General features: G+C 53.1%; 1 protein-coding gene across 2 annotated transcripts; it reads right to left on the bottom strand.

Moving 5' to 3' along the window:
- Nucleotides 1-905: 905 nt before the first annotated feature.
- Nucleotides 906-27,370, bottom strand: CHST10 (carbohydrate sulfotransferase 10). 2 transcript variants are annotated; one of them, XM_060027274.1, is made up of 7 exons: nt 27,107-27,370; nt 25,130-25,199; nt 15,015-15,146; nt 8,567-8,658; nt 6,785-7,019; nt 4,256-4,361; nt 906-2,787 (listed from the first exon to the last, which is right to left on the bottom strand). In XM_060027274.1, exons 3-7 carry the CDS (start codon nt 15,112-15,114, stop codon nt 2,250-2,252), a joined length of 1,071 nt encoding a protein of 356 aa, XP_059883257.1. In that variant the 5' UTR covers nt 15,115-15,146; nt 25,130-25,199; nt 27,107-27,370; the 3' UTR covers nt 906-2,249. The 2 variants fall into 2 exon arrangements, with proteins under 2 accessions (XP_059883257.1, XP_059883258.1); XM_060027275.1 differs by lacking the exons at nt 25,130-25,199; nt 27,107-27,370 and adding an exon at nt 7,877-8,015 and having other exon boundaries at nt 15,015-15,049.
- Nucleotides 27,371-27,962: the final 592 nt, after the last annotated feature.

Below are 27,962 nucleotides of genomic sequence, written 5' to 3'. Positions count from 1 at the left end.
CCTTCTTGTCCCGCTTTCTGTTCCCTGCTTCTGCAGGTTCCAGTTAAATGCTCTAAGCTGGGGTTGAGTGGGGAAGTGGGGGTGGGGTGTGGTGAGGGGTAGAGGGTGAGCGGTTGGGAAACCAACATGCCCCAGTAACCCTCTGGGACCGTGTCCCCGGTCGGCGATTCTTTCTCCCGGGACCCCTCCCCGCCCTCCCCCGCCCCCCCCAAACAGAGCCACCTGGGCCCCGGCGTGTGGGGATCTGCCATCTCTGCGTGCACTCAGCCTCTAGGGAAACCAAATCTCGCCTTGGCTCTGCACATTTCACTGTTGACAGTTTCCAACATAAGATCCATGAAACTAAAATGCGTGAGAAGAAATCCAGTAAGAGAAAAGCGATCTAAGACACAAGCCTATTAAGTCAACCTAATATTATTAAACTTCCAAATTCAGGAACTGCCCTCCCTGCCTTAAGACCGCTTCTTGGAGGCAGAGTTGCTTCTCCTGTTTCTTTTTGAATCAGGCTGATGCTACTTCTGAGTGCTCACCTGCACATTCCCTGCGGGGTCGCCCTCTCTAGCTGCCATATCCTCCTCCCCCTGCCCCGCCAGGTGTCTCCCCTGGGAATGAGCTTCGCTCCACCCCACAGAGACACTCCTGCATCAGGTGCGGAACGATTTCAACAAGCCTCTGCTAAAACATGATAGAAGAATGACTGATCCTGCAGCCTCTGCGTGTCAGCAGAGGGTGACGGGCCGCCACACTGGCTGCCCCTCCGCCGGCGTGGCGGGCGGGCACACGAGTGCCTCTCCTCCACCGCCGGCTCGCCCGCAGCCATCACGCAGGCCCGCGTGCCCCTCACCGTCGCCAGGCCTCGGGGACGTCGCGTCCACACAGCACCTGACCTGGAACCGCGGCCCACGTCAGGTTGGCACGTGTTTTAATTTCATGTTACTTTCACATTTACAAACTCAGGAAGCCACACTGAGCAAGGGACGGTGGAGGCTGCCTGGAGGAAAAGCTGGGCTCCTGGGCCCTGTGCAGCCTGGACGCTTGGGACTTTTCGCAGGGAAACTCTCCCGTACCTCGAGGGACCTCGCTGTCGGACGGCACCTGAAATGGTAGCCGTGGCCTGCTCCTCAGCGCCTGGAAGGTGCGTTACTGCGGCTGCCTCGGCCCAGGAGTTTATTGCTGGTGAACTTGATTATCCAACTTACAGTCCAGGATGACGGCATCATCAGAAATGGGTCCAGTGGTGCGCATTTTGCTGAGACGAAAGGAGACTGAAATGTGTAAGCTGCACTGACTGGGCAATACTGGCATGTTGCTCGTGTTTGCCGCTGGCCCCCAGGAGGGCCTGGCCTTGGGGGAGGCAGGTGGAGACCCCCCTCCCCGTGCCCATCCACACGGGACCATCAGAGACGAGAGGCAGACAGTCACCATGGTGGACGTGCCCAAGCCCAGGGCAGCCTGAGCTCCAGCACCCGGCCAGCTCTGCCTCTTCCCAGGCTCCCTTAAAGGTCCCCAGAGACGTTCCCTTTCTCAGGTGGGAAATGTGTACACTCCCCTCACTTTGCAAAATTGGATCTCTTGGGCTGAATGAGATCATCACTTGGAAGGCAGAGGTCTGGAAATGTGGCCCAGCAGCACACAGGCATGTATTCTGAATAGATGGACTCCCGGAGAGTGCCCTCGAGTCATCCCTGAACTTCTCAGGAACAGAACAGTCGTGGAAAGACGGGTCTGCCTCTGTGACTATAGTGGCGCCAAGATGAAACCCAGAGGTGTAATTACTCAGATTTGACCCTATCTCGGCCCCCGGGATGTGTGCAGACCACTCGCTCTTCCATCTCTCCTGAAAGCGCTGGGCCCCATGTCTACAATCCCCTGGGGACAGGCATGACCGCCCCACCGTCTGCGGGCGCTGCAGGTGTCTGACAACCGAGGGAGGTGACTCGAGGCTGTATGATTTTTCCTCCCGTCTGTTCGACTGCAAATGTTTAGTCTCTTTCCCCGCTGAGGAGAGCAAAGGCCCCATGGCACTGGGGCTGGGGTGGAGGAGGGAGGCAGGGCCCGCCGTGCACCTTCTGTCCAAACTAGGTCATAATGGTCAGGGTCCAGCTTCACTGGCCAAGGCACACCCAGGTCCACGGGAACTGAGGAGTGTTCGGGGGAGTGTGACAGAGCAAAGTGTCATTTCTGTGCCCAGATCTCCACCTGGTTAGCCTCTGGTCTAACAAAGATACTTGAACTCACAGTCCTACACATTAGTTTAGCAAAAAATCTGGCTTCTGATACCCAAAGAGTTTAAAGTCCCCTTCAAAACGTGCATAGAGGCGCCGGATGTCTCGTTTGCTGATACCCAGAAAGTAGTGCTCGACTTTGGTTCTGTTATACGCGGTGATGCCCGGGGGGATGGTGGGGTAAGACACCAGGTGGTCTATGCCAGCCTCTTTCAAGATGTATGGGGCGTCGTCCTCCAGGGTCTCGTGGTGACCGATGACGCTGTACTTGATCTCGCAGGGTGCGCACAGTTCCACGTATGTCACCCAGTGGATGATGTGGTCCCCAAACTGAAGGTCCAGCCACCTATGGTTCGGATCACCCAGGTAGCGCACAAAGTCCTCAAACTGGATGCCCCTGGTCTCCGTTCGGTTCCTCCTGTACTTCCTGATGATGCCAGGGGCAATCTCGTGCCTGTACCAAGGCTCAAAGCGGGGGTTGTGAACAAACTTATCCTTAAACGCAGAAATCAGTCTCTCGAAGGGATCTCTTACGATAAAAAACTTGAAGTATGTCTTCAAGCTAAGGGAAAAAAATGAAGATGAAGAAGTTAACCTGATGCTGCTGGTGGTGCTGGCTGTGGGTTGTGAGGAAGAGTGAAGTGTGATGGCTGGAGCAGTGGCAGCCACCAGGCTGAGCCCTGTGCCAAGCACACTGCATGTGGCTCTTACTCAATCCGCACAGCCACCCTTGGAAGCAGATCCTGTTATGAACCCATTTTACAGGCTGAGGAAATGGAGGCTCAGAGAACTTTACTGTCCAAGACCACAGTACTCATCACCCCCGGGGCTGCTGTGAAGACATCTATTTAACCCATGTTTTGTTTCACTTGAGTAGTTTGAAACTTCAGGAATGTTTGAAAGTTTTGTTCCTGTGCAGAAAACCGTTAAGGGCAGGAACCCTGACTGAGTTAGGAAGAGCTGAGGCCTGAGAATGACTCTAAGGGTACGTCTTTAAAAACTCAATTCAAAATTTCCAGGGGAAGGAAAATGGGGGGCAGAGTAGGGGGGGAAGAGGAAAGGCAGAGTGAGGCTCCAGTCTCCAGCTGGCGGAAGGGGGTCTGGGGGAGCTGCCAGTGGGGGGGTGGCGGCGCAGGGGTACCCCCGTAAAGGGCCTGTACTGACAGTGACAGAGCAATGACGACACTGCTGTGATTCCATGCGCTCACCCAGGCCAGAGACCCTCTCAGCGCTGCAGGTCTCAGCGTGTCTACTCTCACAAAAGCCCCGCAGGATCGCTGCTGAGGGGGGTGACAGGACCGCCCTCCCCCAGGAGGGTCTCTGACCTGGCATTTGACACCTGCCTTCTAAGGCTGTACACGTTGGCAAGAGTGAGTAACCAATACTGGAAGCAATGAAAATCAAGTAGCTGAAAAGCAAGGGAGGTGAAAGATCATTCGGTGCCCTGACACTGACTGGCGTATTATGTACCTGTTCCTTTTAAACCTTGTTCTACGGGGCCATACCACAGCTGTCAAGACAACTGTCCAATCAGCTAAGGAACTTTCCCGATGCCGGTCTCCCTCCTTGCCGTGGTTGGTGAGGCCTGTCTCTCTCCACCTCTGCTGGGTCCAGCCGATCCCACCACCCCCCCAGGGGCAGCTGCCGCCAAGGCAGGCATAACACCTTGGGAGAAAATGAAAAATGAAGTGGGGTTTCCCTGTAACCCAAATCCCTTTCTTATGAAATGAAGGTCATGTTCAGTAAGAAATCCATAAAACTTAACAAAATCAGAGCAGAACAAAAACGACCACTCATTTCTATAAGACAGTTACGCAACCTTCATTTTAATAGCCTGCATGAAGGTTAGGGTGGAGAAGACATTCAGAAATTCTCACAAAGACGTGAATTTAAATGCGCTGAACGCTGGGCGTATGCCCGGCTGCCTCTCACCAACGCAAACCAGTAGCTCTCGGAGCCATCTGGGAAACACGGCAAGTACAGAGCCGAGCCTGCGGGGTTTTATCGGCATCCCCCTCCCCTGCTCCTACCGCTTCTGAATTTCTGCATCGCTGAAGGAAGAGAGACGCGGGAGGCCGTTCTTCTCGTGGTCGTGCACCACGCTTTCAGGGATCTCTTCGATGGAAGGAAAGGCTCCTGGGAGGCAAACAGGGAGAGGGCGTGTTGGGGATGCTGCCTTTAAAGACAGATGCCCGTCTCAAAGCCCGGGCCCGCGTTCCCCATGGGCCATCCCAGTATCCACGTTTAGGTCTTTGAATTTCAACTGCTTCTGCGGGCAGGATGAGAGTGAAGAAAAGCTTCTGGTGATCCACAGGCCATCTGGAGGAAACAGACGAGTTAGGAGGAGGGAGAGGGAGGGAGCAACGGCTACAGCAACGAGCACCTAAATCGGGTTCGATCTGCCACAAAAGACAGATCAGTGCCTGTAAGCAGAATGCCCAAAACCTGCAATACTGACTCTGCTCTGGAACTGGGGGAAACTGCCAGAGAACTGGGACCATGAAACCCACAGCCAGCAGAAATAGAGACACAGAGGTAGAGATCAAATGTATGGACACCAAGGGGGAAAGCGGGGGTGGGTGGGATGAACTGGGAGACTGGGATTGACATACAGACACTATTGATACTAAGTATGAAATAGGTAACTAATGAGAACCTGCTGTATAGCACAGGGAACTGTACTCAATGCTCTGTGGTGACCTAAATGGGAAGGAAATTCAAAAAAGAGGGGATACGTGTATACATACAGCTAATTCATTTTGCTGTACAGTAGAAACTAACACAACATTGTAAAGCAACTGTACTCCAATAAAAATTAATTTAAAAAAAAAAACAACACAACAACACACTGCTGATCCATGCCCGCAGCTCGGGCCCATCACTCCCAGCATGACATCACCCAGGCCTAAGAGGTTCCTAGGTAACCTCACAGCATCCCAGACTGGCAGTGGCCAAGAAGTTTGGTGCTGGACAAGTCAGGCTGATGCTGTGCGAGTGATGTGATATATTCGAAGCACGGCTCAGAGGAGGACACGGGGTGTCTGAGGAGAAGGCAGGGCAGGGCCGAGAGCCACAGCTCCTGGTCCAGGCTGCAGAGTGGAACCTGGGGGGCCCATCCTAGGGTTGGAGGGTTGGGCAGGTGCTTCACTCTTTTCTCAACTTAGACAAATGGACATAAAGCATCATTGTGCTGGGGTGCTAGCCGAGCCTCTGCAACCCTTCATGTGCATCTTCGTGTTAACCTTGCCACGTTAAACTCAGAGTCTGGCGGGGAAGGATCTCTGTTGGGCCATCTAAGCAGTGATCACAGCCTCCTCAGAATATTTAAGCCCCGATCCAGAAGCCTGTGCTAATAAGTACAGTGGACGGATGGCTATAAAACAAGCAAGATGCACACCTGCTCTCACGGGGCCAACAGAGGAACCAGCTCTGGGGATCTGCACCTGGATCTGCTCTGGTACCTGTCCCCACGCAGGTGCATCTACGGACAGCTGAAGGCAGCCCCGGGACTGTCCTTCTCCTATCACATGGCCTGGCAAACCGCTCCCGTTTCTATCCCGCCCGCATCAACGGGTTCTTCTTCTTCAAAGTCTGATGCGTCACACAGTGGTAGCAAATCTGTAAGACTTTTGTACGTTTGTTGCTTTAAATCTGATTTGTAAGCTCATTCTCCGATGTCAAAAATCCAACGTACTGCCTGATTACTCAAGAAGTGCACTGATTATAAGCAGAAGATGAGGCGGGTGTCTCCCTTTTCTTCCCCAACGAACCAGGGAAGAGGCCGAATGACACCCAACTCCGACACCACCTCTGAGAGCAGCGGCAGGCCTGGGGGGCCGCGGGACGGAGAGCCCGGGGCCATGTCCCATGGGGCTCCGAGGTCTGATTCCTGATCCAGGAGTCACACGGCTGTCTACTGGAACTATGTTTCTTTTGAAGCTGCATTTAGCAGAGCCCATAATTATCTTGGGTCAATTCAGAGTAACTGGAGTTTAAACAAACACAGCGTCTGAAAAGAGTGGTGAGGCGTCAAAGCCTGCGGTGCGCGAGGGGCACTCTCCAACGATCTGATTTGTTCCCGAGTGAACACCAGACTTCCTGAGCAGGTGGATTAAACCTCCGAATACGGATGCTCAGTGTAAGATGGGGACAACTGCAGGTGCGGAGGCCCCCAGACCCACCAGTGTCCGGGTGTGGGTCCTTCTCAGCACAGGAGGGCAGCCATGAGGACAGCTGCTGGATGGCCCAGTCAGCGTGGAGCCCTGACCTCCCAGGACAGAGTGAGTGACTCGCAAGAATCAATGCAGGGACTCTGAAGAGAGGCAACGGGACCAACCGGGCAGGCAGAGATAGGGGAGCCAGGAGGCCCTGACCGTGGGTGGGGAGCGCCTGGGTGAACCCCGCCAACTTCTAACGTGGACACGAACAGGAAAAATGCCGGCACGCTGTCTGTGAGTCACCGGCCCGTCCCGGGCTCCTCTCTCGGCCGCCATCCCCCACTCCCCCGCCCTGGCCCCGGCCACCCTCCCTGCAGACCCTGAGGTCCAGCGAGGACGCACCGTTCAGCACGATCAGCACTTTCTTCCACTGGGTGTTGCCCACTTTGGGCGTCTGGCAGAAGAGAATCTCGTGCTTGTCACAGACGAATATCCGGTCGAGGACAAACTTGGAGACGGCGGTGTGTGAGAGGTTCCTCAAGGTGTCCTCCCTGCACACGTTTCTGACGAGCTCCAGGCGTTGCATATAGACCAAGGGTTGAACGAGCCGCCCTCCCGCCAGCATATTCCCGGTCAGCTGCAGGGAACGGAGATAAAACGGGCACAAGGGCTTCGTTAGCAGAACGGAGCATGCCGGGCATTAACTCACGGAGGCCGGAGCCTGGGGGCTGTCGCCACAGAAGCAGCAGGACGGAGGGCGTGAGTCAGCGCCACGGCCCGGGGTTCAGGCTGCGTGGATGCGCTGGACCACAGCGCAGCCAGCGACGGCTGACCCTGTCCCCTCATGCTCAGCTTGGACAAACCGCGGGGGCGGGTGGGCTGCCTGCCTGTCGCTGTGCTGATGGCATAGTGGCAACGGCAGGATATCCTCCGTTCAGCGATCTGAGGGAAGGCCAGCTTCTGCCCCCTCGCTCTCCCTCCATGTGACCTGAGTGTTAGTATGTGGCCTGGACCTAAGAACCTGCTGTCTACACAGGCGGTGGCTGTTTTGAAGATAACCTGGTACATTGGTGTATCTGGTTTATTAATTTAAGAAAACACCTTAGGTCATTGAGTGTGGGTTTTAAAAAGGCAGGCACCGTTATTCCACCTCCTCAGGGCTGAGCACACCATTACGTTTCTCTGACATGCGGCTTCAGGTGAGGAGAGGGGCTCTGCCTGGCCGTCAGGTCAGTGGTACCAGTGGTTTGGCTGCTGTGAGCAGGTGATGGAGCGCATCAGCACTGGTTCTGCTCTGAGGAGTCACACGAGACCAGGTGAGAAGATCCGCGTGAACTGCGGGGTGAAGGCTGTGATGCCAGAAACCCAGGGGTGTGCTGTCCAGACTTTGCTGGATTCTTTCTGTTGACCTTACGTGCAGCTCATGGGCAGGACTGTCCCTTCTCTGAGTTTAATTCTGGGCTGATAAACATCTTTAGAGCTGGCTCTCCTCACCTCATTTCTTCCTGCACGAGGGCAACCTGAACCTTCCATCCAGACCCGGCACAGGGGCCAGCAGGGGGAGAAGGGGGTCTCAGGAGTGCGCCCCTCACCTTGGCTGGGGGACGATTAGGAATTTACGTGCAAAAGGAGCCTGGGGAGAAATTGGAGTCAGAGTGTCAAGGAAGGTGAGCACGGGGAGGGGTCAGCGGCCCTGGGCCCTGCTGCTAACCCCCCGTGACCCTGGGTGATTAGCTTTCTTCCTACCCTCGGTTCTCTCATCCACACCGCCCGGAGGCTGGACTAGCTGCCCCGTAACTCCAAAGTTCCAGGATTCGGGGGCAGAGACCTTTTCCCCTGGTTTCCTCCCGACTCGCCCAACATCCCCAATCCACCCAGCACAAAGCTCATTCTCGGCTGGGCAGGAACTCAACACAGTCAACACTTCAGAGCACCCACGATGCACAAGGCCCACCGACCGGGACTCCCCCGGCCAGACACTAAAAGCAAGCGGAAAGGTGCAGAAGCAGCGACTCTAAGGCTGAGCATGACAGCAAGTGGAAACCAGCTGATGAGGGCAGGGAGGGAGGGGAGGCTGTTCCCCGTGATGGGGAACCCGCTGGGGCCAGAGGGGTGAGCAGGTGAGAGGGATACGCCAAGGAAGAATGGGTAGAGGGGTCAGTGCCGCGGCCTGGCTGTGCCCACCTTCAGCTCCTCAGGGAAGTGCGTCTCTCTCAGCGACCTCCCCGCGTCGGGCGCGGCGGTCAGGAACAGAAACTCCTGCTTGGCGCTGTAGGCTAGGAGACATAGAGAGGTTAAAACGTCTTCCCATGGAGGGGCAGACACTCCGATCAGTGCCACAGCCCAGAGGCCCCAGGAAGAGACCCACACAAACACACCCAAGTGATAGCTGACAAGGTGCAAAAGCAATGCGGTGGGGCAGCATCTTTTCAACAAATGGTACCCGAGCAACTGGACGCCCCCAGACAAAGAAGGAGCCTTTCCCTAAACCTCACCCTTTATTCGGGATTAGCACTTAAATGTGAAACAAAAAACTATATAACTTCTTAAAGAGCATAGGAGTAAATCTTGGAAAAACTGATAAACTGAATCTCATCAAAATTTAAAACCTTTGCTCGGCAAAGACCCTATGATGAGGATGGAAAGACAAGCTACAGACTGGGAGAAACTATCTGCAAACCACACGTCTGACCAAGGACTGGCATATCTAGAATATGTAAAGAGCTCTTAAATCTCAACAGTAAAAAAAAAACAACGCAAACAATCCCATTAGAAAATGAGCGAAACAGGAACAGACATTTCACCAAAGAGGATCTAGAGGTGGAAAAGGAACATATGAGAAGATGTTCAACGTCATTAGTCATCAGGCAAATGCAAATTAAGACCACAGTGGGATACCACTGCACACCTATCAAAACGCCTGAAACAGACTCCAAAAACTCCAAATGCTAGTGAGGAGGCAGAAAAAGGAATCACTAACACATGGTTGGTGGGAATATAAAATGGTACAGCAGCTCTCAGAAACTCCAGAAGAAGCAGTTTCTTCAAAAATTAAGCATTCAACTACAATATGACCCAGCAATTGCATTCCTGGGCATTTATCCCAGAGAAATGAAAAATTATGTCACAAAAACCTATACACGAATGTTCACAGCAGTTTTATTTATAATAGCCCCAAACTGAAACAACTCAGCTATCCTTCAACAGGTGAATGGTTAATCAAACACTGGTACATCCATGCCATGGAATACTACTCAGCACTAAAAAGGAACAAACTATTGATACACACAGTAAATTGGATGCATCTCCAGGTGACCCTGTTGAACTTAAAAGGCCAATCCCCAAAGGTCATATACCATATAAAACATTCTTGAAAGGACAAAATGGTGGAGAGGAGAACAGATTAGTGGTTCTCAAGGGGGGAGGGGGCAGGGGTGGGGGTGGGGAAAGGGTGGTGGGTGTGGCTACAGAACGGCAACCGGAGGGATCCTGGTGGTGGTGGAGACGTTGTGCCTCGTGACTGCATCCTTGCCAACACCCTTCTTGTGACTCTGCACTGTGGTTTTGCAATGTGTTACGCTGGGGCAAAAGAGTAAAGGGTACATCGGACTCTCTTGTACAACTGCACGTGACTCTACAACGATCTCAAAATTCAAAGTTTAATTAGGAAAAAAAAGCCAAGTCAGCCGTCAAGTTAGTGCTCACCCTATTTTTGAAATTTATGGGAACTGAAATCAGACTAGAGGAGTCTTACAGAACGCTACACCAGAGTAATCACTTACAACAAACTGATTTGGGGGAAAACCTTCGGGTAGAATTTGAAGGTAACTGTCAGATCTCTACAATCAAAGAAACATTGCTTTCAAAGTTTTGCAAAGCCTGGAAACATAATTTGAATAAAAAAGTAGTTATCAAAGAAAAGCACAGAAATTAGCATAAAAAAGCATAAGCAAAGGCATATTTCACTTTGTTAAAAACATCAAAACCAACTCCTCTTGGGTCATTACTACCTACGCTTTGCAGGCTCTCCTGCAGCCTCCCCGCCTTCAGTCTGGCTGTTAAAGATCCCCGCTCCCCAGCCAGCCCCGCCATGAACGAGCCCCACCCTGACGTCCTCCCGGTGCAGAGGGGAGAAACCCATCCTCCCAGAGCCCCGTCAATAATAATATCCCACCTCCCACCTCTCATGCCTCTGAGCTCTCCGACTCCAACAGAAATCTCGGCCACACACCTCTATGAATCCCACGGAAATCTTTTCTCCTTTTCCCTGCGTTTGAGTTGAAATGCAGCACTAACCACAGGTGTGCACAGGAGCTGCTCTGCACCTGCCGTGAGGACAGGAGGCACCACGGACCGCGTGAAGACAGACAGGGCAGCGGCACCCTTGGCCCCAAGGCTCCGGAATGCACCCCGAGGGCCACGAGGCCAGCGTCCAACCTCCTCCTCCTCCGCAGCCTCACCTGCGAGCACCAACGTGCTCAGGGAAATGGCACCTTCCACTCCTATCTGGTCACCTCATGTGCCAACATCTCTGACCAGCACAGCAATGCTCAGCACTTCCACCGGCCGCACGGGTTCCCAGAAACCTAAGCTTCCTTAATGACATATTAGATGGACAACGTAGCGTGAATTCTAAACAACTGACTTAACAGTGAATTTTTGAAAAGCGCCTATTCCACACACTCGGAAGCATCCAGAACGGGCTCTGGTAGCTGTGGGACAGCTCACCTTCCAGCCACACATGTCGGCTATTCGTCCGCCAATTTTTAACTGTTTTTTTTTTTACCTTGAACATCCTGGTATTTGCTCCCCAACTCCCCTCGAACCCAATCCAACTAGATTCAAATAAAACCGACAGCACACCTTATGTTGGTTCTGCTTTCCCACTGCTTTGCTGACAACCATGTATTTTCAGCGGGTGCTGCTGTCGCCACTGTGACCAAAGGGCAGATCCCTGCCCCACCCTGAACCCCAGGGGCGAGACGCCAGCTTCAGGCCCAAGGACCCTGATCAATAGGTACCATCGGCTGTCTTCATAACGTGAGCTCGCTTTCCTTAGAGACATCATTATATTTGTTTTACAAAATGTCTTTAAATTTGCCACGTGCAGTACTGCTTTGTTTTTCTAGACAGGCTAGCATCCTCTCAGCTCCCTGACCTCTGTGTGTCCAGCTGCCCAGGGTCACCACTGCATCACACGCTGGGCAGGGGGCGTGCAGACATCGCATCACAGGTTTCGACCTTAAGGGGCTGGCAGCTGAGCTGAGGCACAAGATTAGGAAGAATATCAGTGTCTACGCATACACACCAGATTCACACGGATGTCAATTCTGTGTTCAAGTCTCAACACACCATGCCATCCAACTCCCACCACTGAATGGGATTTATTTCCCTATGACAAAGTCTAGTTCAAAACGACACTGAAATCTGTTAAAGAAGGATTCACCGTGGCTTCACTGCTGAGCCAAAGAGAGACCACCACTCACACACACTCACACACTCACACACACACGCACACACACACGGCTTTAAACAGCAGCTCAAGACAAATGTGCTCTTCCTACCCACTGGGTGGTAGGGAACTCATTAAGAACACGTAGGTGAGGGCTTCCCTGGTGGCGCAGTGATTGGGGGTCCGCCTGCCGATGCAGGGGACACGGGTTTGTGCCCCGGTCCGGGAAGATCCCACATGCCGCGGAGCGGCTGGGCCCGTGAGCCACGGCCACTGGGCCTGCGCGTGCGGAGCCTGTGCTCCGCAACGGGAGAGGCCACGACAGTGAGAGGCCCGCGTACCACAAAAAAAAAAAAAAAATAGAACAGGTAGCTGAGAACTGGATGCTGGAACAGAGCCCACTTCCCAGGGGACAGAGCTGGAAGGAGCTGCCCGTAGACACTGAGGGCACCCAGCTCCCCGAACACTGAGGCCATGGATCTGCCGCCCACTTTACAGGGATGGAACTTCCCCACACGGGACACCACTGTGTGTTAGCTACTTCTTTGTGATGACAGTTCACAGTGGGCTTCTGGTTCAAGAGCAAAAACACTGAACGGGAGTAAAATAAATGCCAGCACGCGAGGAAATCTCATGGCCACACATTTACCAGCCTCCCCGGCTTCCTGTAGGAGCCCGAGATCCACGGTGGGGCTGAGCTGCCTCTCAAGACAGGGGGGGCCCGAGGCCTGAACTTCTGGGGGGCCCGCTCCCTGCTCAGTCACCCAGGCCAGCAAGACACCATGCATGTGGGCTCGCTCCCTGCACCCGAACCCAGCCAGCAGACACCCGCCTTCAGGATCGCAGCCAGGGACTTGGGGACAGTTAGATAAGATCTGTGTGGTCGAGAAAGGTTGGGTTATGTTTGAGCCCAGCAACAAAGGGTTAGGGTTAGGGTTAGGGTTTAGGGTTTGGGGTTCGTGTTTAGGGGTTAGGACTCTCAGTCCACAGCACGACACGGGGCTGCATCCCCACTGAAGACCGGCTCCTCCGTGCTGCCCGAGGGGGAAAGGGGAGCTGGCTGGTGAGCTCTGGCTCTCACGTTCCCTCCAGGAGCAGCCCGCCACCAGGCTCCCATGCACGGAACCCCAGCAACTACGCGGGACACCCAAGGGCACGAGGACCACCGTGCGCCTCATGGGGCTGGAGCCACTGGTGAGACCCTGGTGAGCGCCCCTAGGGCAGCAGCAGACCTTCTCTGCAGTTTTAACATCCTAAGGCCTCTCAGCCTTCTCTGTAGGGTCACCTTCCACCCATTCACTTTCTGCTCCCCTTCCCCAAAACTTCTCAAGCTTCCACACTTTTCTGAAAACACTCAGCATAAAACCTGCCCCATCACAGCAGCGACACCTCGTTTATCAGATGCCCCTGAGATGCGAGGTGCTCTTCAGAGGCCTTGCTGCTGGATCATATTCAAACTCAGAGACACACGTCTTATTTAATTATTTTGGGTGGAATATAAAATATATTACATACACTCCTCATTTTTAAATAAAATAAACCACAAACAATTCAACCTCATGGCTCGCCTTTCAAGTGCCTCCCTTACCAGGAGGTGACACTAAAGGAATCACAAGTGAAATGTGTAGACTCAGTGACACCATTTCATGTTCTCTGCAGCTTTGTTTCTTGTGCAGTTTCCCAGCCACGTTCCCACTGGCGGTCCTCACCTGGGCCCCCCGCCTAGAGATTCTGCCCCCTGGTCTCTGCTGGGCCTGGGCAGCAGGAGGTATACACAGTCCCCATGCGATTTTAAAGTGCCCTGGGGACCAGAACCACTGCTCTAACTCTTAACAAGGGGTCTCCACTATCGGTGACGTTAACTGTTGGGGGGAGCAGCCCCGCAGCAAATGGCTGGGCTGAGATCTGCAGCTCAGATTCCAACCACCTTCCCAGACTTGGTCTGTGCTGTCCTGACAGTGGCCCTGGTTCCCAGTGTGACCGTGATTAGCCGTGATACCCCGTGATGCTCTTGGCCACCCCAGATGCCTGCAGCTGTGACTCCACCTTCCCTGGGCTGTGAAAGCCTCTCGGGCTCCTGGAGGATGAGGGTAGGATTGAGATGACAGCCAGTTGGGCCCCGATAATGTTACTGACCTGAAACTGCGGAGCTGAGAACCACCCTGGGGGATTATTTCAGCACCTCCCTCTTCTGCCTGCAGATCTGCCTTCCTACCTTGCCCCTCTACAGGGAGGATGGAAGCAGGGGGTGTGGGGCATTGGGCGGCCTCAGCCTAGCCGGGGACACCCCCGGGGGCTCTCCAGGATAAGCAGGGCCCGGAGCCTGCTGGCCACACAAACGGCACGGGGTGTGCACCCGCGGGCGTAAATCAGCAAAAGACTGGTGTGATCCTTTTCTACTTCCCTTCCTCAAGGGCCACGGCCTGCAGGCGGACATGCCAAGCCTCGTGCGGGATAAAGATGCTGTGCGCTTCCTCCCTATCAGGATGGCGGCGCCAGGACACTCTAAGGCTGCTCACGAGCCTTTTCAGCATGTCCCGTGCGCCCTGCCTCATGCTGCCCCTGAAGGAGTGGCCTCAGGGCTCAAGATGACCGTCCCCACAGCTCCTCACTCGTGCCCAGCACCTCACAGGTCACTCACAGGGCCTCACGGTGCCCAGGTCGGGCTTGGAGCTGTCAGAGCAGGGAGCATGCCCATTCCACAGAAAAAATACTAAGGCCCCGGTAAGCAAAGGGCATGGGCACGAACTAGACGCAGCTCTTCTGAGGCTGGGTTGCGTGCTCTTAATATGTCCTCATCTGAACGCCTACATCAGGTCAAGGGGAGTTAAAAAAAATCCTCGAGCACAACCCAACACACATATATTTAGACCACCTTCCAGGGCACTGAAGGTGACCTTCAAACACATGGCCACCAGCAGGCAGCATCACCGAGCACATACGCAGCATCTCTCAACGACACCAAGCAGGGCTGGTCCCCAAACCCACAGACTGCGAGGGGAAAGACCCCTTCATCCCCGTCCACCTCCTCTCCCGAACCTCTGCAACATCAAGGATTTGGACGCCATGACCTCCAAGGCCCTTCTGGGTCAGAGTCACTCATCCAAGCAGGTACCCAGGAACAGTACCACAGCAAGGTCTGAATTTGCCAAAATCCATTCCCTGAGGAGGTGTACCTACCATCAGGGTCCTTAAAGGTCAGTGTGATGAACTTGCTGGCCACCATGAACATGAAAATCACCCAAAAGCATGTGGCCAACAGAAGCCACTGGTGGTGCATGTTGTCAAATGTCAGCCATTCAGTGCTTCTTCCTGGAAAACACAAGCAAAATGCTGCTTACAAATCAATCAATCAAACAGAAGGTAATAAAAGAACGGGCCATTTCAGTTAATAACCTCAATACAAACATTCCTGAAAAATTTTCTATTGATAACAAGGGTGTTTTGACTTATTACTTAACTTAACATCATATTTTTAATTAATAGCAACTTATCAAGTTGATAATTAAGTAAAATTTAAAACACTTTACCGGAAAGGAGCCATTTCTGTTTGGTCTTGGAACATGTGATAAGACTTCACTTCTGCAGATGTGCCTGTTGACTCTTTCTGGCCCAGGCTACTGTGTCCCTGGCATCTGGCACCTGCCAGGGCCTGGAAGCCGGGGCAGGAGGGGGCCTGCCGCGGGCCGGACCTTTGGGTAATCCTCAGAGGGCAGACGCCACCCTGAGGCGATTCCAAGCAGGCTGGGTTTAAAATCCTGACTCGCTGACAAGCTGCGGCCACACCCACTGAGCTGCAGAGAATCTCTGAAACCCGAGAAACGAACCCCGGAGCGTCCCGGCTCCGCCCACTTGCCCGCCAGAGCCTGTGCGGAACCTCGGGGGTGGGCGTTTCTCAGGCTATCGCTGCCCTGGAGTGACGTGGGGCACCTGGGTCCTCAGCGGGTCACACGGTTACACTCCGCTGCAGGGGACACAGAAGAACCGGAAGTCGCACTCGATTCTTTGCAAGCGAGACAAAAAAGTGCTTCGTGTCACCTTTAACACGGGGCTTCCTGAAGCCAAACCAAGCCACTTGGAGAGAGACCGTGCTGGGCTGGGGTGGTGTCTGCCGGCTGTCGCGCCGTCCATCACCCCCGGGCAGCAGGGAGCTGGTCTGTTGCACATGCGCTGACGGAGCCTGAGTGCACCTGGTGGACAGGGCTCACGAGGGCCCGGGCGTCGGCCTTCCTCCTGCCTCAACGACAGATCCTTGCCTCTGAGGCCCTCACTGCGACCTGGATTCCCTCCCGCAAGGGGTTCTCCCCCCGCAGTCCAGCCCACACCTGCACCTGCATTCTCAGGTCTCCAGGCAGCAGGCGCACCATGTTTCCCGGGGTCCCCTGGTAGGGCTGCCACATTAAACACATGAAAACACGGGGTGCCCCGTGAAGTTCGAATTTCAGGTAAGCAAATCATTTTTTAGTACTTAGTATAACTATGTCCCCAGTACTGCGTGGGACACATTTATGCTTTAAAAAGCTATTTGCTGTTTCTCTGAATTCCCAATTTGCCTGGGTGTCCTGCATTCTATCTGGCAACACTACCCAATAAGGAGGACACCGCTCCCGCTCTAACTGCCTGAAGCAGCTGGCCTGTCTCCCTGTCCCCTTCTGCCACGCCTCGCCTGGGGCCACGTGGCACAAAGCAGAGCCCTGGAGTGCCCCACCGCTCGCTAGCTCTGGGACTCAGCAAGTCACTTACCCTCCCTAAGCTGTGGCTTTCAGTCCCTGAGACAAGGCCCTCCTCCCTCCAGGATGGTCACGAGGATTAAATGAGAGACTGCACCAAAAGGACCACCTGGCCTGGAGCAGACCCTCTATAAACAGAAATCGGTCGGTCCCTCGGCACCCTTGGTGACTTTCCTATTTGACTGACACATACCTAGAAATTAACCTAACAGTGTGAACTGCCCAAGAGGAGAAGAAAAGAAAGGCCAGACCCTCAGCCCAGGCTACTAGCTTTTCTCTTCTAGAGACAAGGGAGGCACAGATGGCCCAGAGGGCACAGGGTCCCTCAGGGCTGAGTCTGCTGAGCTGGGCCCTCCGAGACGGGGATACTTGGCGGGGTCCGTCCCCACCAGTCACTGAAGAAGCCCGGCTTCAGGCCTTTTCTAACAGAGGGGTGGAGGGACCAGTGTGGGCTGGAGAGTGGGTAAAGAGAAAGCGGATGAGCTCCAGGCAGGTGGTCCACAACGTGCCCAGAGGCATCTGTGTCTGTGCACCTGTTCTCGGGAAGATTGAGGCTAAGGAAGAGGCCCTGGTGCCGAGTGGCCCAGGGCTTGTGGTTCACACTGTGCCGTGGCAGAGTGAGCACAGACACAGGGGAGTCACTGGGGTCTGCCCCCCTTACACAGACACCTCACCCTGCAGGGCAGGGCACAGAAGAGCGCCGGGCACTGGCACTCAGCTTTGCCCCAGCTCAACCTGCCGACCTCCGGGCTTCCTGCCCCTGGGTGCCACCCAGGCATCAGGCCGGTGCTGGGCACTGCACTTGGGAGGTTTTGTGATTTAAGGATCCGATCTTTCCAATGCGAGCTGGTCACCTGAAGGGATCTAATTTCGCGTCCACCCGCCAAGCTGGTTCACCTCCAGATAAAGGTAGGAAGACAAAGAATAAACAGCCTGACATGAAAATGCAGCTCCCACCATCTGCCCTCCGGGAAGCCAGGCGGCTCAGGGGCAGGATCTCTACCTCTGGGCTGCTTGGAAAGTGAGACCTGCACTGTCGTGAAGCTCCGCCTGCCTTCCTAACCCTGGGTTTTCATGTAAAGTCAGAAGCAACAGCTACTTTCACCCAGAAGCGGGGGTGGGGCAGGGGCAGGATTTGGTCCCTTCTTCTCCGTGTTGGTGTCTGGGGGTTAGTCACAGAATAGCTCTCTGGGCCCCCTACTAGATTAGGACAGAACAGCCGCCTGCATACCCACCCGTGCGCTGGGAGGCCCTGTGAGACAGAGGCTGACAGAGCGCCTCGGCTGCAACGTACAATGATTCAGCCCGCTGCTGCTTCTTCCAGGTGGCAATTTTATTTCCAGAAAGTTCCACTTCTAAAGTGACTTCTGCTAAACTCCTACTGCACTAAGACATCCAGAGAGCCCTCTCCCCTTCCAAGCCCGGCCACGGCATCGGGATCAGGGGAGGGGGCGTCTGCACGGCACCCACCCGCCTCTCACCCCCTTCACGGCCCGCCTGAACCGGGCAGGGACGGCGCCCAGGGCGCGTGGGGACTGTGATGCAGCTGCAGATTTGGGAAGCTCCGCGTGCATAAGCCCAGCCCCCGCCAACATCTCTCGGGAAGCAGAGCGTACAGCCAGCACTTAGCATGCAGGCCAGACCCAGGCCTGCCAGTGACCCCGGTGCCCTGCTGCGGTCCCTGCCCAGGCCACACAGCCTGTGGTGGTCACTGCAGGGGCCTGCGCTCGGGTAGCAGGGGGTGGGGAGTGGGTGAAGCGCTCTCCCAGCCACTGGGCCCCGGAGGGAATCCCCTGGCGGTCCAGTGGTTAGGACTCGGCGCTTTCACTGCCGGGGTCCGGGTTCAATCCCTGGTCGAGGAACTAAGATCCCGCAAGCCGTGCGGTGCAGCTAAACCAACCAACCAGCCAACCAACCAACCAACCAACCACTGGGCCCCTGTAAACGCCAGGCAGGGCCTGCTCCCCCCGCTGCACAGCACAAGGCAGGCTCAGCCCTCCCTGCTGGCCACCCTGATTTGCCCTCCATCCTCACCTAGTTTCACTTCCTTCCCGGCACCCACCACAGCCTGAATCTTCTGCTTCCCCTGGTGGCATGTGAGCTCGTGCTGGAGCACCCCGGCCAGCACAGTGCCCAGCGCACCGCAAGATGACCTTCGCTATTGCTGGATGACGACATCAACCAAGAAACGACCGGGAAGACTTAGGAGAGCTGGCAGGTGCTTTAGAAGACACCTGGCTCAACCCTCCACCCCAAGGTCCAAACTCTCTAAAGTATGAGGCCCCCGTTAAACCTCAAAATACTTTTCCAGTCTCCACGTGAGTGCTTATATATTTAACATGCGATAACTGAGACTAGAAAACAACCCAAAGCTACTAGGACCTCACTATTACTTGAAAATAAAATTCTATTTTATAAGTCACGCACTCACATGCCTTTGAATAGACATACAACTACTGTTCTATGTCTACAACCTACTGACCAGGGGATAAAGAAAGAATGCTGCAGTCCAAAAAAAATTTTTTCTAAAATTTAAATAAAACAACGCTGAAAGGTGGTAAGCCAATTACATAGCTCCAAAGTATCAAGATACATCAGTAAACAAAAAAGGGCAAGTTGCAGAATCGAATTATGATCCTATTAGTTAAAAAGAATTATATATATACATGTGAACGTATGTGATTATATATACACGCAAACACACATACACGTGTGTGATGCACAGAATAAAATCTTGAGGATGAGTGGAGTCATTTTTTACTTCGTGCAATTCTGTATTTTAAACACATTATTGCAAAAAGCATATATCCATTTTATAATAAAAACCAATAAAATACAGAAAATACCACCTACATGTGCGGACCCGGGTGTTTTTATTTCTGCTGTTTAATTTTTTTCCTACCTGACCACCACCAACAGCAGTTTCCTTACCACTTTGTAAAATGGGGCAAAGGATGGTAAATACTTTTCCAGCCAGGAAAGAATGTGGTGCATGGACAGGCAATATGTATCTGAGTGTTTACGAAATACATCTCTGTCTTCACTAGTTAGTTTTTAATTCAGTTTTTAAAATGATTTAATATTTGAAACATAGAATAATATAACAAATACTTGTTTTCAGATGCTCAGTTCTAACAGTTCTGCTGTACGTACTTGAGTCTTTTAAAGGAAATAAAGGGTTACAGATGAGCTGGAGCCCCTGCCTGGCCCCGCTCCCCTCCCTCCCCAGATACCCTCCATCTGGGTGATGACACTTTCACTACATCAAATACGGCTCCTCTCATAGACGCAGCAAGGTTTGGGAGGCTGGTCCTCCCAGTCCAGATGAAGGCAGGGCGGACTGGGGGGAGGGGAGGCGAGCTGCCCCCGGGCTGCGAGGAAACACTGCATTACTTATTATGTTTTCCAGGGGGCACATGCGGTGGTACAGCCGGGTGGAGAGATGGACCGTTTTTAAGCACTTAACTTTTTTTTTCTCGTGGTCTATAATGAGAAAATTCACAAATCACACACAGACTCAAGTGAAGAAGCTGTCAAGGTAGAAGCTGGTTAAAAATTTAGACGAGGGCTTCCCTGGTGGCGCAGTGGTTGAGAGTCCGCCTGCCGATGCGGGGGACACGGGTTCGTGCCCCGGTCCGGGAGGATCCCACATGCCGCGGAGCGGCTGGGCCCGTGAGCCATGGCTGCTGAGCCTGCGCGTCCAGAGCCTGTGCTCCGCAACGGGAGAGGCCACAACAGTGAGAGGCCCGCGTACGGGGAAAAAAAAAAAAAAAAAAAAATTTAGACGAACCAGGACTTGCTCTCCAAGTCCCATGCTGACCAGAACCAATGAGACTGAAGCCCGGGCCCCCGCCACATGCCCCACCCCTCAGGGCCACTATCTCTACACTTATGACATCCGACACACACACACACACACACACACACACGGAGACGTGCACCTGCATACATTCACACACATACACACACACACACGAGGAGACGTGCACCTGCATACATTCACACACACGCGCGAGGAGACGTGCACCTGTATACATTCACACACACACACACACACACACACATGAGGAGACGTGCACCTGCATACATTCACACACACACACACACGAGGAGACGTGCACCTGCATACATTCACACACACACACACACACACACAAGGAGACACGCACCTGCATACATTCACACACATGCGAGATGTGCACCTGCATACATTCACACACACACACACGTGCGCGAGGAGACGTGCACCTGCATACATTCTGAAGGACACACTAACCGAGAAACGATCAATTACCAAGCTCATCACGAAAAGGTGTCCTCATTCATCCCACAAAACAGGCGCAGGGACACAGCACCGAGCCCCAAAGCACCCCCCAACACGCACACGCTCCTCGTCCTGTGGAGCTGGCAGGCTGCTGGGGGCACCGGCAGCCACCAAAGGCTCTACCTAAGACGTGAGATGAGGCAGAGGATGCGGTGCCGTGAGAGGAAAGCACAAGGGCCGCGACCTGGCAGACGGAGGGCAGGGGCGGCACAGAGACCTACAGGGTGCGGGGCGGAGACCCAGGCACCGGGCTGCAGAGCAGCACAAACGGAGGCCCAGGCGCAGGCACAAGCTTCCCGAGCTCGGCCAGAGAGGCACCCTGGCAGACGTGGTCAGACAAGGCTGGGCCCTGGGGAGCGGTCGCCTTGTGGGTGAGAGGGGATGGGGTACAGTGACCTGACTTACATCTTGGAACTATTTCTCTGGCAGCCAAGCACGGCGATCCGCTCAGCCATGCCCCAGACCCGGGGTCACTTCCACAGGCCGCAGGTGGTGCTCCTAAATGCTCCCCATCACATCACCCTCTCGATCTCTGAAAACCCGCCAATGAACCAGTAAGAGCCACAGGACCTGAGGGGCTAGGCTTTGACGAATCCTACGGAGGGGTGTGTCCACTTGGCCAGGCAGCGTTTCTGCTCTGCGATCATCTGCTAAGGTGTCCGACCTTACGTTTAGGGCAGTGGCTCCCAGTCACTGTGTACTGGACCCACCTGGGGAGCTTCTGAAAACTACAGCAACACCCTGGGCCCCAAGAACACCTGAGCAGAGACAATGCAAACCTGTGGAGGAGGATCTAGGCAAACCTGCGAGGCTGAATCTGGGCGAGTTTGAAAAGCTCCGCTCAGGATGCCAGTGAGCGGCCAGGCTGAGCTGCTTGCTGGTCCAGCTCCCGGGCCTCCTCAGCTTTTACTGCCCCCGCTACCCCCTGGGGAACTCATTAAAATGCAGATTCTAGGCCTTTTAGCGTAACAGCTGTCTTCCCACCACCTCTTTACAGTATGAGAAGGAAAACCGTAGCAAAAGGGTGTCTGTCAACTGAGACTGTCTACTGAGGATCTGAATTACCTGTGCTCTGAATAAACAGCTTAAAGAGACCTGATTAGAATAAAGACCTCCATCACTGTTCCCATTTACTCTCCTTTCCAGCCCTCCCATCTATAGGTAACCAGCCCCTGTAGAATTTTGGGCTGACCTTGGAAAACTCAGGAAGATTTGCCCCATTTTTTTTCAACAAAAAGAAAGTCATTCCAAATTCATGTAGCCCCAGCTCCTCCCGGCCTGCCCGCCATCTGCCATCTGCAGTGTTTCCTTGAGCACACGAATTCCCCACGGGTCTGCCTCCTGTCCACGGGCAACAGCCTTGAGGCTCATTGTTTCCGTCTGCAGAGAGTCTGGGGCCTGACACCCACGGTCCTCCCTCCTTGGCTCTGGAAGGGCCACTGCTCTCCCTGCAGCCAGGTGACAAACAGCCTTTAAAGAGCCTGACATTTTCTGTAATTAACTCTCCCTTGTTCAAGGAGCCAAGACAACTCCCAAAGTACCTCTTGCAGCTAAAAGGGATGAACCTGAGCGCGCACCCTGGCTGTTTGCAGAGCTTCCCTACTCCTGATCATTACGTGGGATTTGCACCTCTCAAGATGTCAGGCTCTGAAACTAAGCCAGAAGGTTGGCTCTTTGAAAACTCACAAGGCAGAAGCGGTGGTTAAAGAACTGACGGACATATGGGGAAAGCAGGGTCAGGTATGCAGGAAGACCACTAACCATGCACGAAATCCTAAGCTGCTTCTCTCTCTCTAAACCGTAAGGAAGACAGCACACATCTGACATGTTTGTAATGACAACAGTGACTCTGGTACCATTATCAACTTTTGGTGCAAATTCGGCCTCCCTTGCACTTTCAAAATGATGCTTTTTGAAAGCATCCATTTTGCTCAGCTGCCAGTGGCTTCTCCCCCGTGTTCGAGTTGTTACCCAAAAGCACAATCCTTCTGAATTTGTGCAGAAGAGTTTGACTCCCACCTGCCTAGTTTCACTTGTTTTTCTCCTAGTTCTATTTTTTTTTTTTTTTTTTTTGCAGTACACGGGCCTCTCACTGTTGTGGCCTCTCCCGCTGCGGAGCACAGGCTCCGGACGCACAGGCTCAGCGGCCATGGCTCACGGGCCCAGCCGCTCCGCAGCATGTGGGATCTTCCCAGACCGGGGCACGAACCCACGTCCCCCGCATCGGCAGGCGGACCCCCAACCACTGCGCCAGCAGGGAAGCCCTCTCCTAGTTCTACTTTTACTATGCACATTCACTCCTCCTGTGGTAAATAAGCCCATTTAACTGTTCCAAACAGAGTTAAAACATTTTTGAAAGCAATTGGCCTAGACGTGCACACAAGCACACAGATAAATCTCACAACCGTGGTGCAAAGGAAATACAGCAAAAATAGAATGAGATATATGACACAGTGCCATTTACGTAAATTAAAAACGCAGGCACTGAAACCAAAAATACACGTTCTACAAAAACACAGAGAAAGAAGAGGATGACCTTTCCAGTGATTTCTTATGTGGGTGGACGAGAGGAAATGAGACTGAGGAAAGGGAATTAAAAAGGCATCCACAAGTAAACAAAACAAGGGGCCCTGCGGATATCAGGGATGGTAACCGAGGAGTTAACTTCCATTCAACTCCTTGAATGTGAAGGAGACAGAGGGACAGACAACTAGACAGAGAAAGGAGAGGAGATTTAAAAAACCAAAAAACAGCTTTTCCCCAAATGTTATTCATCCATTCAGCCATATTTACCAAGGGCTTATTCTGAGCCAGGAGCTGTTCCTGGCTCTGGGGATACAGCAACCTACCCGCTCTGCTCTCATGGTGCTTGTTTCTAATAGAGGCAGACAGGCCATAAACAGGCAGAGCCATTAACGCCTAGGATCACACCAGGCAGGCGCTAAGTGACACAGTTAATAACACAGAAGGGTAAGGGAGGAAGGGGCACCTCGGTGGAGACGATGTTGAGAAGATGTTCAAACAGAGGGAGGGGACTCATCACGCAGCACCTGGCAAAGAGCTTGGTCTGGGTCCCAGAATCCCCAAAGCAGCAAGGAGGCTGGCATCTCCTGTGCAGAGTGAGCAGGACGGCGGGGGAGTGGCCCAGATGAACAGCCTTGTCAAGGGCCCTTTACTGAGTTGGAAACTCCTGGACCCCCACCCCCCATCACCCATGTACCCCGGGGAAAGGATCACCTGCCCAGCGTTCAGTTTTTAAAACATTCATTCAAAACCTATCCAGACAGCAAAGGAAACTTCACGAAAAGAATCTGGTCATGCACAAGGACCCGGTAACCCCGGGAGGACAGACAGGGAGAAGGGAAACAAGAGACAGCTGAGGCTGGAGCAGCGGGGACCCTCCACCACCAGCCCTTTCGATTTTGAACTAAAATGTGTTCCCTAATCAACAAAATTATGAAATCACCACTTAAGAAAATAAAATGCTGCGTATGAATTTATAAAATATATAAAGTCTAGGGCTTCCCTGGTGGCTCAGTGGTTGAGAGTCCGCCTGCCGATGCAGGGGACACGGGTTTGTGCCCGGGTCCGGGAAGATCCCACGTGCCACGGAGCGGCTGGGCCCGTGAGCCATGGCCGCTGAGTCTGCGCTTCCGGAGCCTGTGCTCTGCAACGGGAGAGGCCACAGCAGTGAGAGGCCCGCGTACCACACAAAGAAATAATAATAATAAATAAATAAATAAATATATATATATATGTATATAAAGTCTTATTACAATCACTGTGAGCTTTAAATTCATAGTAAGGGTTTCTCTCAGTCTAAGTTCAGAAATTTCCTTTGTCTACTTGGCCATCGTCATTACAATTTACCACCTCAGAACGACTGACTGCTCATCCTTTAGGGACCAGAATGGAAACCTACTCCTCACTCTAGCCAGCTGGAGAATGAACTGGAGGTGAAGACAGATTCTCAGGAGTGACGATGACGAACAGCAAACACGTCTTCGGGGGTCGCTGCAAGCCAGGCACTGCACTTGGCAGGTACCCAGCTCACCTAACCCCCTGCCTAAGCGGGTGCTCCTATTATGATCATGGTTAAGAAAACATTTCTAAGAATCCGTGTACATACTCCTATTTACGAGTTTAAGCTTCCAGAAATCTCCATATGAGCAAGAAAGGAGAATGCTATGTGACGTGGATCTCAGATAACTAGTGAGGTGTCCAGAACCTCCCTTCCATACCTTCTTAGGCCTGGTCCACATCTCCTTGCAGTATCTGCTTTGCCTTGGAGGTTCCTGGCTCCTCCTGTCTCTGTACGGGACGATTAAAAAAACAAATAAGCACCATTAAAGGTTATGAGATCAACTTACTGAACACAACTTGCTTTATACTTAGTAAACAGTTAACCACTTTGATTTTTCAAGTATATTTCCCACGCCAGGTCTCTTACAGAGGGGGGTTATCTTTGGATGGCCTGGCAGATGAATAAATATTCTAAACGTACCAAAAGAGCTAGCTGTTTAAAACATTCTTCCCTGTCACTTAGTATGAAAAAATGAAATATTTTTTGGAGCAAAAATAATCAGATCCTATTATACCTGTTTTATATGTTTGATATTGCATAAAGGATTCCTGTATAAGATGATCAAATCTTTCAATGCAAGATGTTCACGGGGTTTTGTATTTCTTCAAGCTATAACACCCTGGTAAATTCTAGCCAAACGTCATATCGTGAATGAATAAATGGAAACAAGCCAAACTCATGGAATTAGAGAGATTACAGATTTAATAGAGCTACCTGGCAAAATAAACATCCAACTGATTTAAAACACAATAGAGCCCGAGCTGTCTGGGATGCTTGGAGCAGTCTAGCTATGCTTCCCTTTACTCTTATGAACTCAATATTAAAAGGAAAAGCAATTTTATGTTACAAAGACGGAAAGATTAAGATGCAGATTCTTCCAGACCTGTATCAGGACAAAACACTCTCTTGGCTTCTATGATCTCTCAGGTCCTGCATTCACCTCTCTCCCCCGTTTCTATTCTACTGCATAACCTCAAGCATTTGAAAAATGATCTGAATATAACTGCAAGTTGCCCAGGATAGTAACTAATTCTTCCCTTTCTTTGTTCAGTTTTGCAAGAACTCCAGTTTCCATTCCAGGGAAGGAGAGAATTTTTCTCTTAGGTATTTCTTGGAGACTCTATCCTTGAGGGTCAAAAGCAAAGATGGAAAGATTTTTCTTTCCATCTTGAAATTCCCATTTGGACCCAAGATGGACTTTGCCCTAATTATAATGGGAAAAAAGAGAGAAGACCATTTCCCTCCTCGTGTCTCTTCCTCTTAACCCAGTCAATGAAAAGAATGAATAAGCCTGGAGCTAAAGGGAGCTCTGCCTGGTTTTAACAATACCTGAGACATTTCTCACTCTGGCAGTGAAAACTGACCAATAACCAACTCTTTATGGTCCAAGGCCCCAGACTTGGAGTGTCTGAGACAAAAAAAAACCCTTTATAACAGTCCTGCCTCTCAGCTAACCAGAACCTGACTGCGCTGCTTTGCACTCAGTGCCCGGCCCTTTCCTGCCTTTTGCAGACGTGGAAAATAACAAGGCAGCTTTTGGAAGATCTGGTTCATCTTCCCAGCCAGAAGTGCAGAAATTTATGCCTCCACCTCCAACTTCTGACAGGCCTCTCTTCTGTCCAAATCTGAGCTGAGGGCACCCGGGAGCCTACCTGGCAGGACACACGCATTTCCAACCATCCTTTCCCCTCCCACCCGCCAGAGACGTGCCTAATTGTGCACTTAGGGAAGCTGCACATGGCCCTTCTTCCCTGGCCTCTCTCTTCCTCTGTCTGCCTGCTCCCTGCACCCAAGTGGAACATTTTCTTCCTCTTTCCGCCTCCAATTACAAATGCAAATTCTCAGGCAAGGATGAAAGAAGTAAACTATGGATCACCGAGTATCAATGATGCCACGATCACAGCATCCCCAGCAAGGACGCCGCCTCATTGCATAATTAACGTAATGAAGGTTCTCCTCTTTAACCCCACGAACTAGGGAGGCCCTCAAGTCGCCAAACCACACTGGGATATCGCTAGCAAACAGAAGCCGGTTTTCCCCCCGTTTTCCCGTCCACCCGGCGTGTTGTGGGAGTCGGGGTCCGGGAGTATACGACGCTCATCCCCCCCCGCCCCCCGCCCTTCCCCGAGCTCACCCTCTGTGGAGCCGGAGCCTGTCGCGGCCCTCGGGCCCTTCCGCGGCCCCAGGGGCGAAGCTCGGCTCGGGCCTCGCGGGCCTGGGGGCAAGGCGCGCGGGGTCCCGGCGTCCGGGGAGCGCTGGAGGCCCGCCCGCCCGGAGGCCTCGGCGCCGCCGCCCGCCCGGCCCGGGATGTGGCGGCGGCGGCGACAGCGGCGGCGGCGGCGGCGCCGGAAGAAGGAAAGCGAGCGCGCGACGCCCTCTCGGGGGGCGAGGCCGCCGCCGCCCCACGCGGCCCTAGCGCCCGTCCGCGCCGTGCGCGCCCCTGCGCGGCTGTGCGCGTCCCCGCCCCACCCCCCGCGTGTGCGTGCCGCCAGGACCGAGGGGAGGTGGGAGGGGGCGGAGCCAAAGGACCCCAGGAACCCGATCACCCGGTCCTTGAGCCTCCCTTCCACCCACACCCCCCCAAAAAAACACCCCCCAAATTATATCCCGGGAAGTGACAGAGAGACTTGTGGCCAAACCTAATCCCACTAGGTCTCCATCCAGGAAACAGGTTGGGTGTTTGAGAACGAAAAAAAATCCCAAACTTGGAAAAATGAAAAATAGAAAAATCCAAGCTTGGAAAAAGGCAAAATTGCTTGAGTTTGGGGCACCTCCCAGCATTCCTAATCAGCCTACCTGGTAAAAACAGCTTTCAACAGGGCGCTTTCCGCAGACCCACCCTTGGCTGACAGATGTAACCCCCTTGTCAAGGTAGAGTGGGTGGAGTCAGTCCCAACGGTGATGGGGATTTTATTGCCCTAGAAAACGTCAACTAGTTTTGTTTTGATCTAACCTACATGTTTGTTAACTACCTAAATATATATCTACTT

Source organism: Delphinus delphis, chromosome 12 (genome assembly GCF_949987515.2).
Source record: "Delphinus delphis chromosome 12, mDelDel1.2, whole genome shotgun sequence".
In the NCBI taxonomy this organism is placed as follows: Eukaryota; Metazoa; Chordata; class Mammalia; order Artiodactyla; family Delphinidae; genus Delphinus; species Delphinus delphis.
Note: the sequence above shows the minus strand (reverse complement) of the source record. Positions and strands in the feature narration are given on the sequence as shown.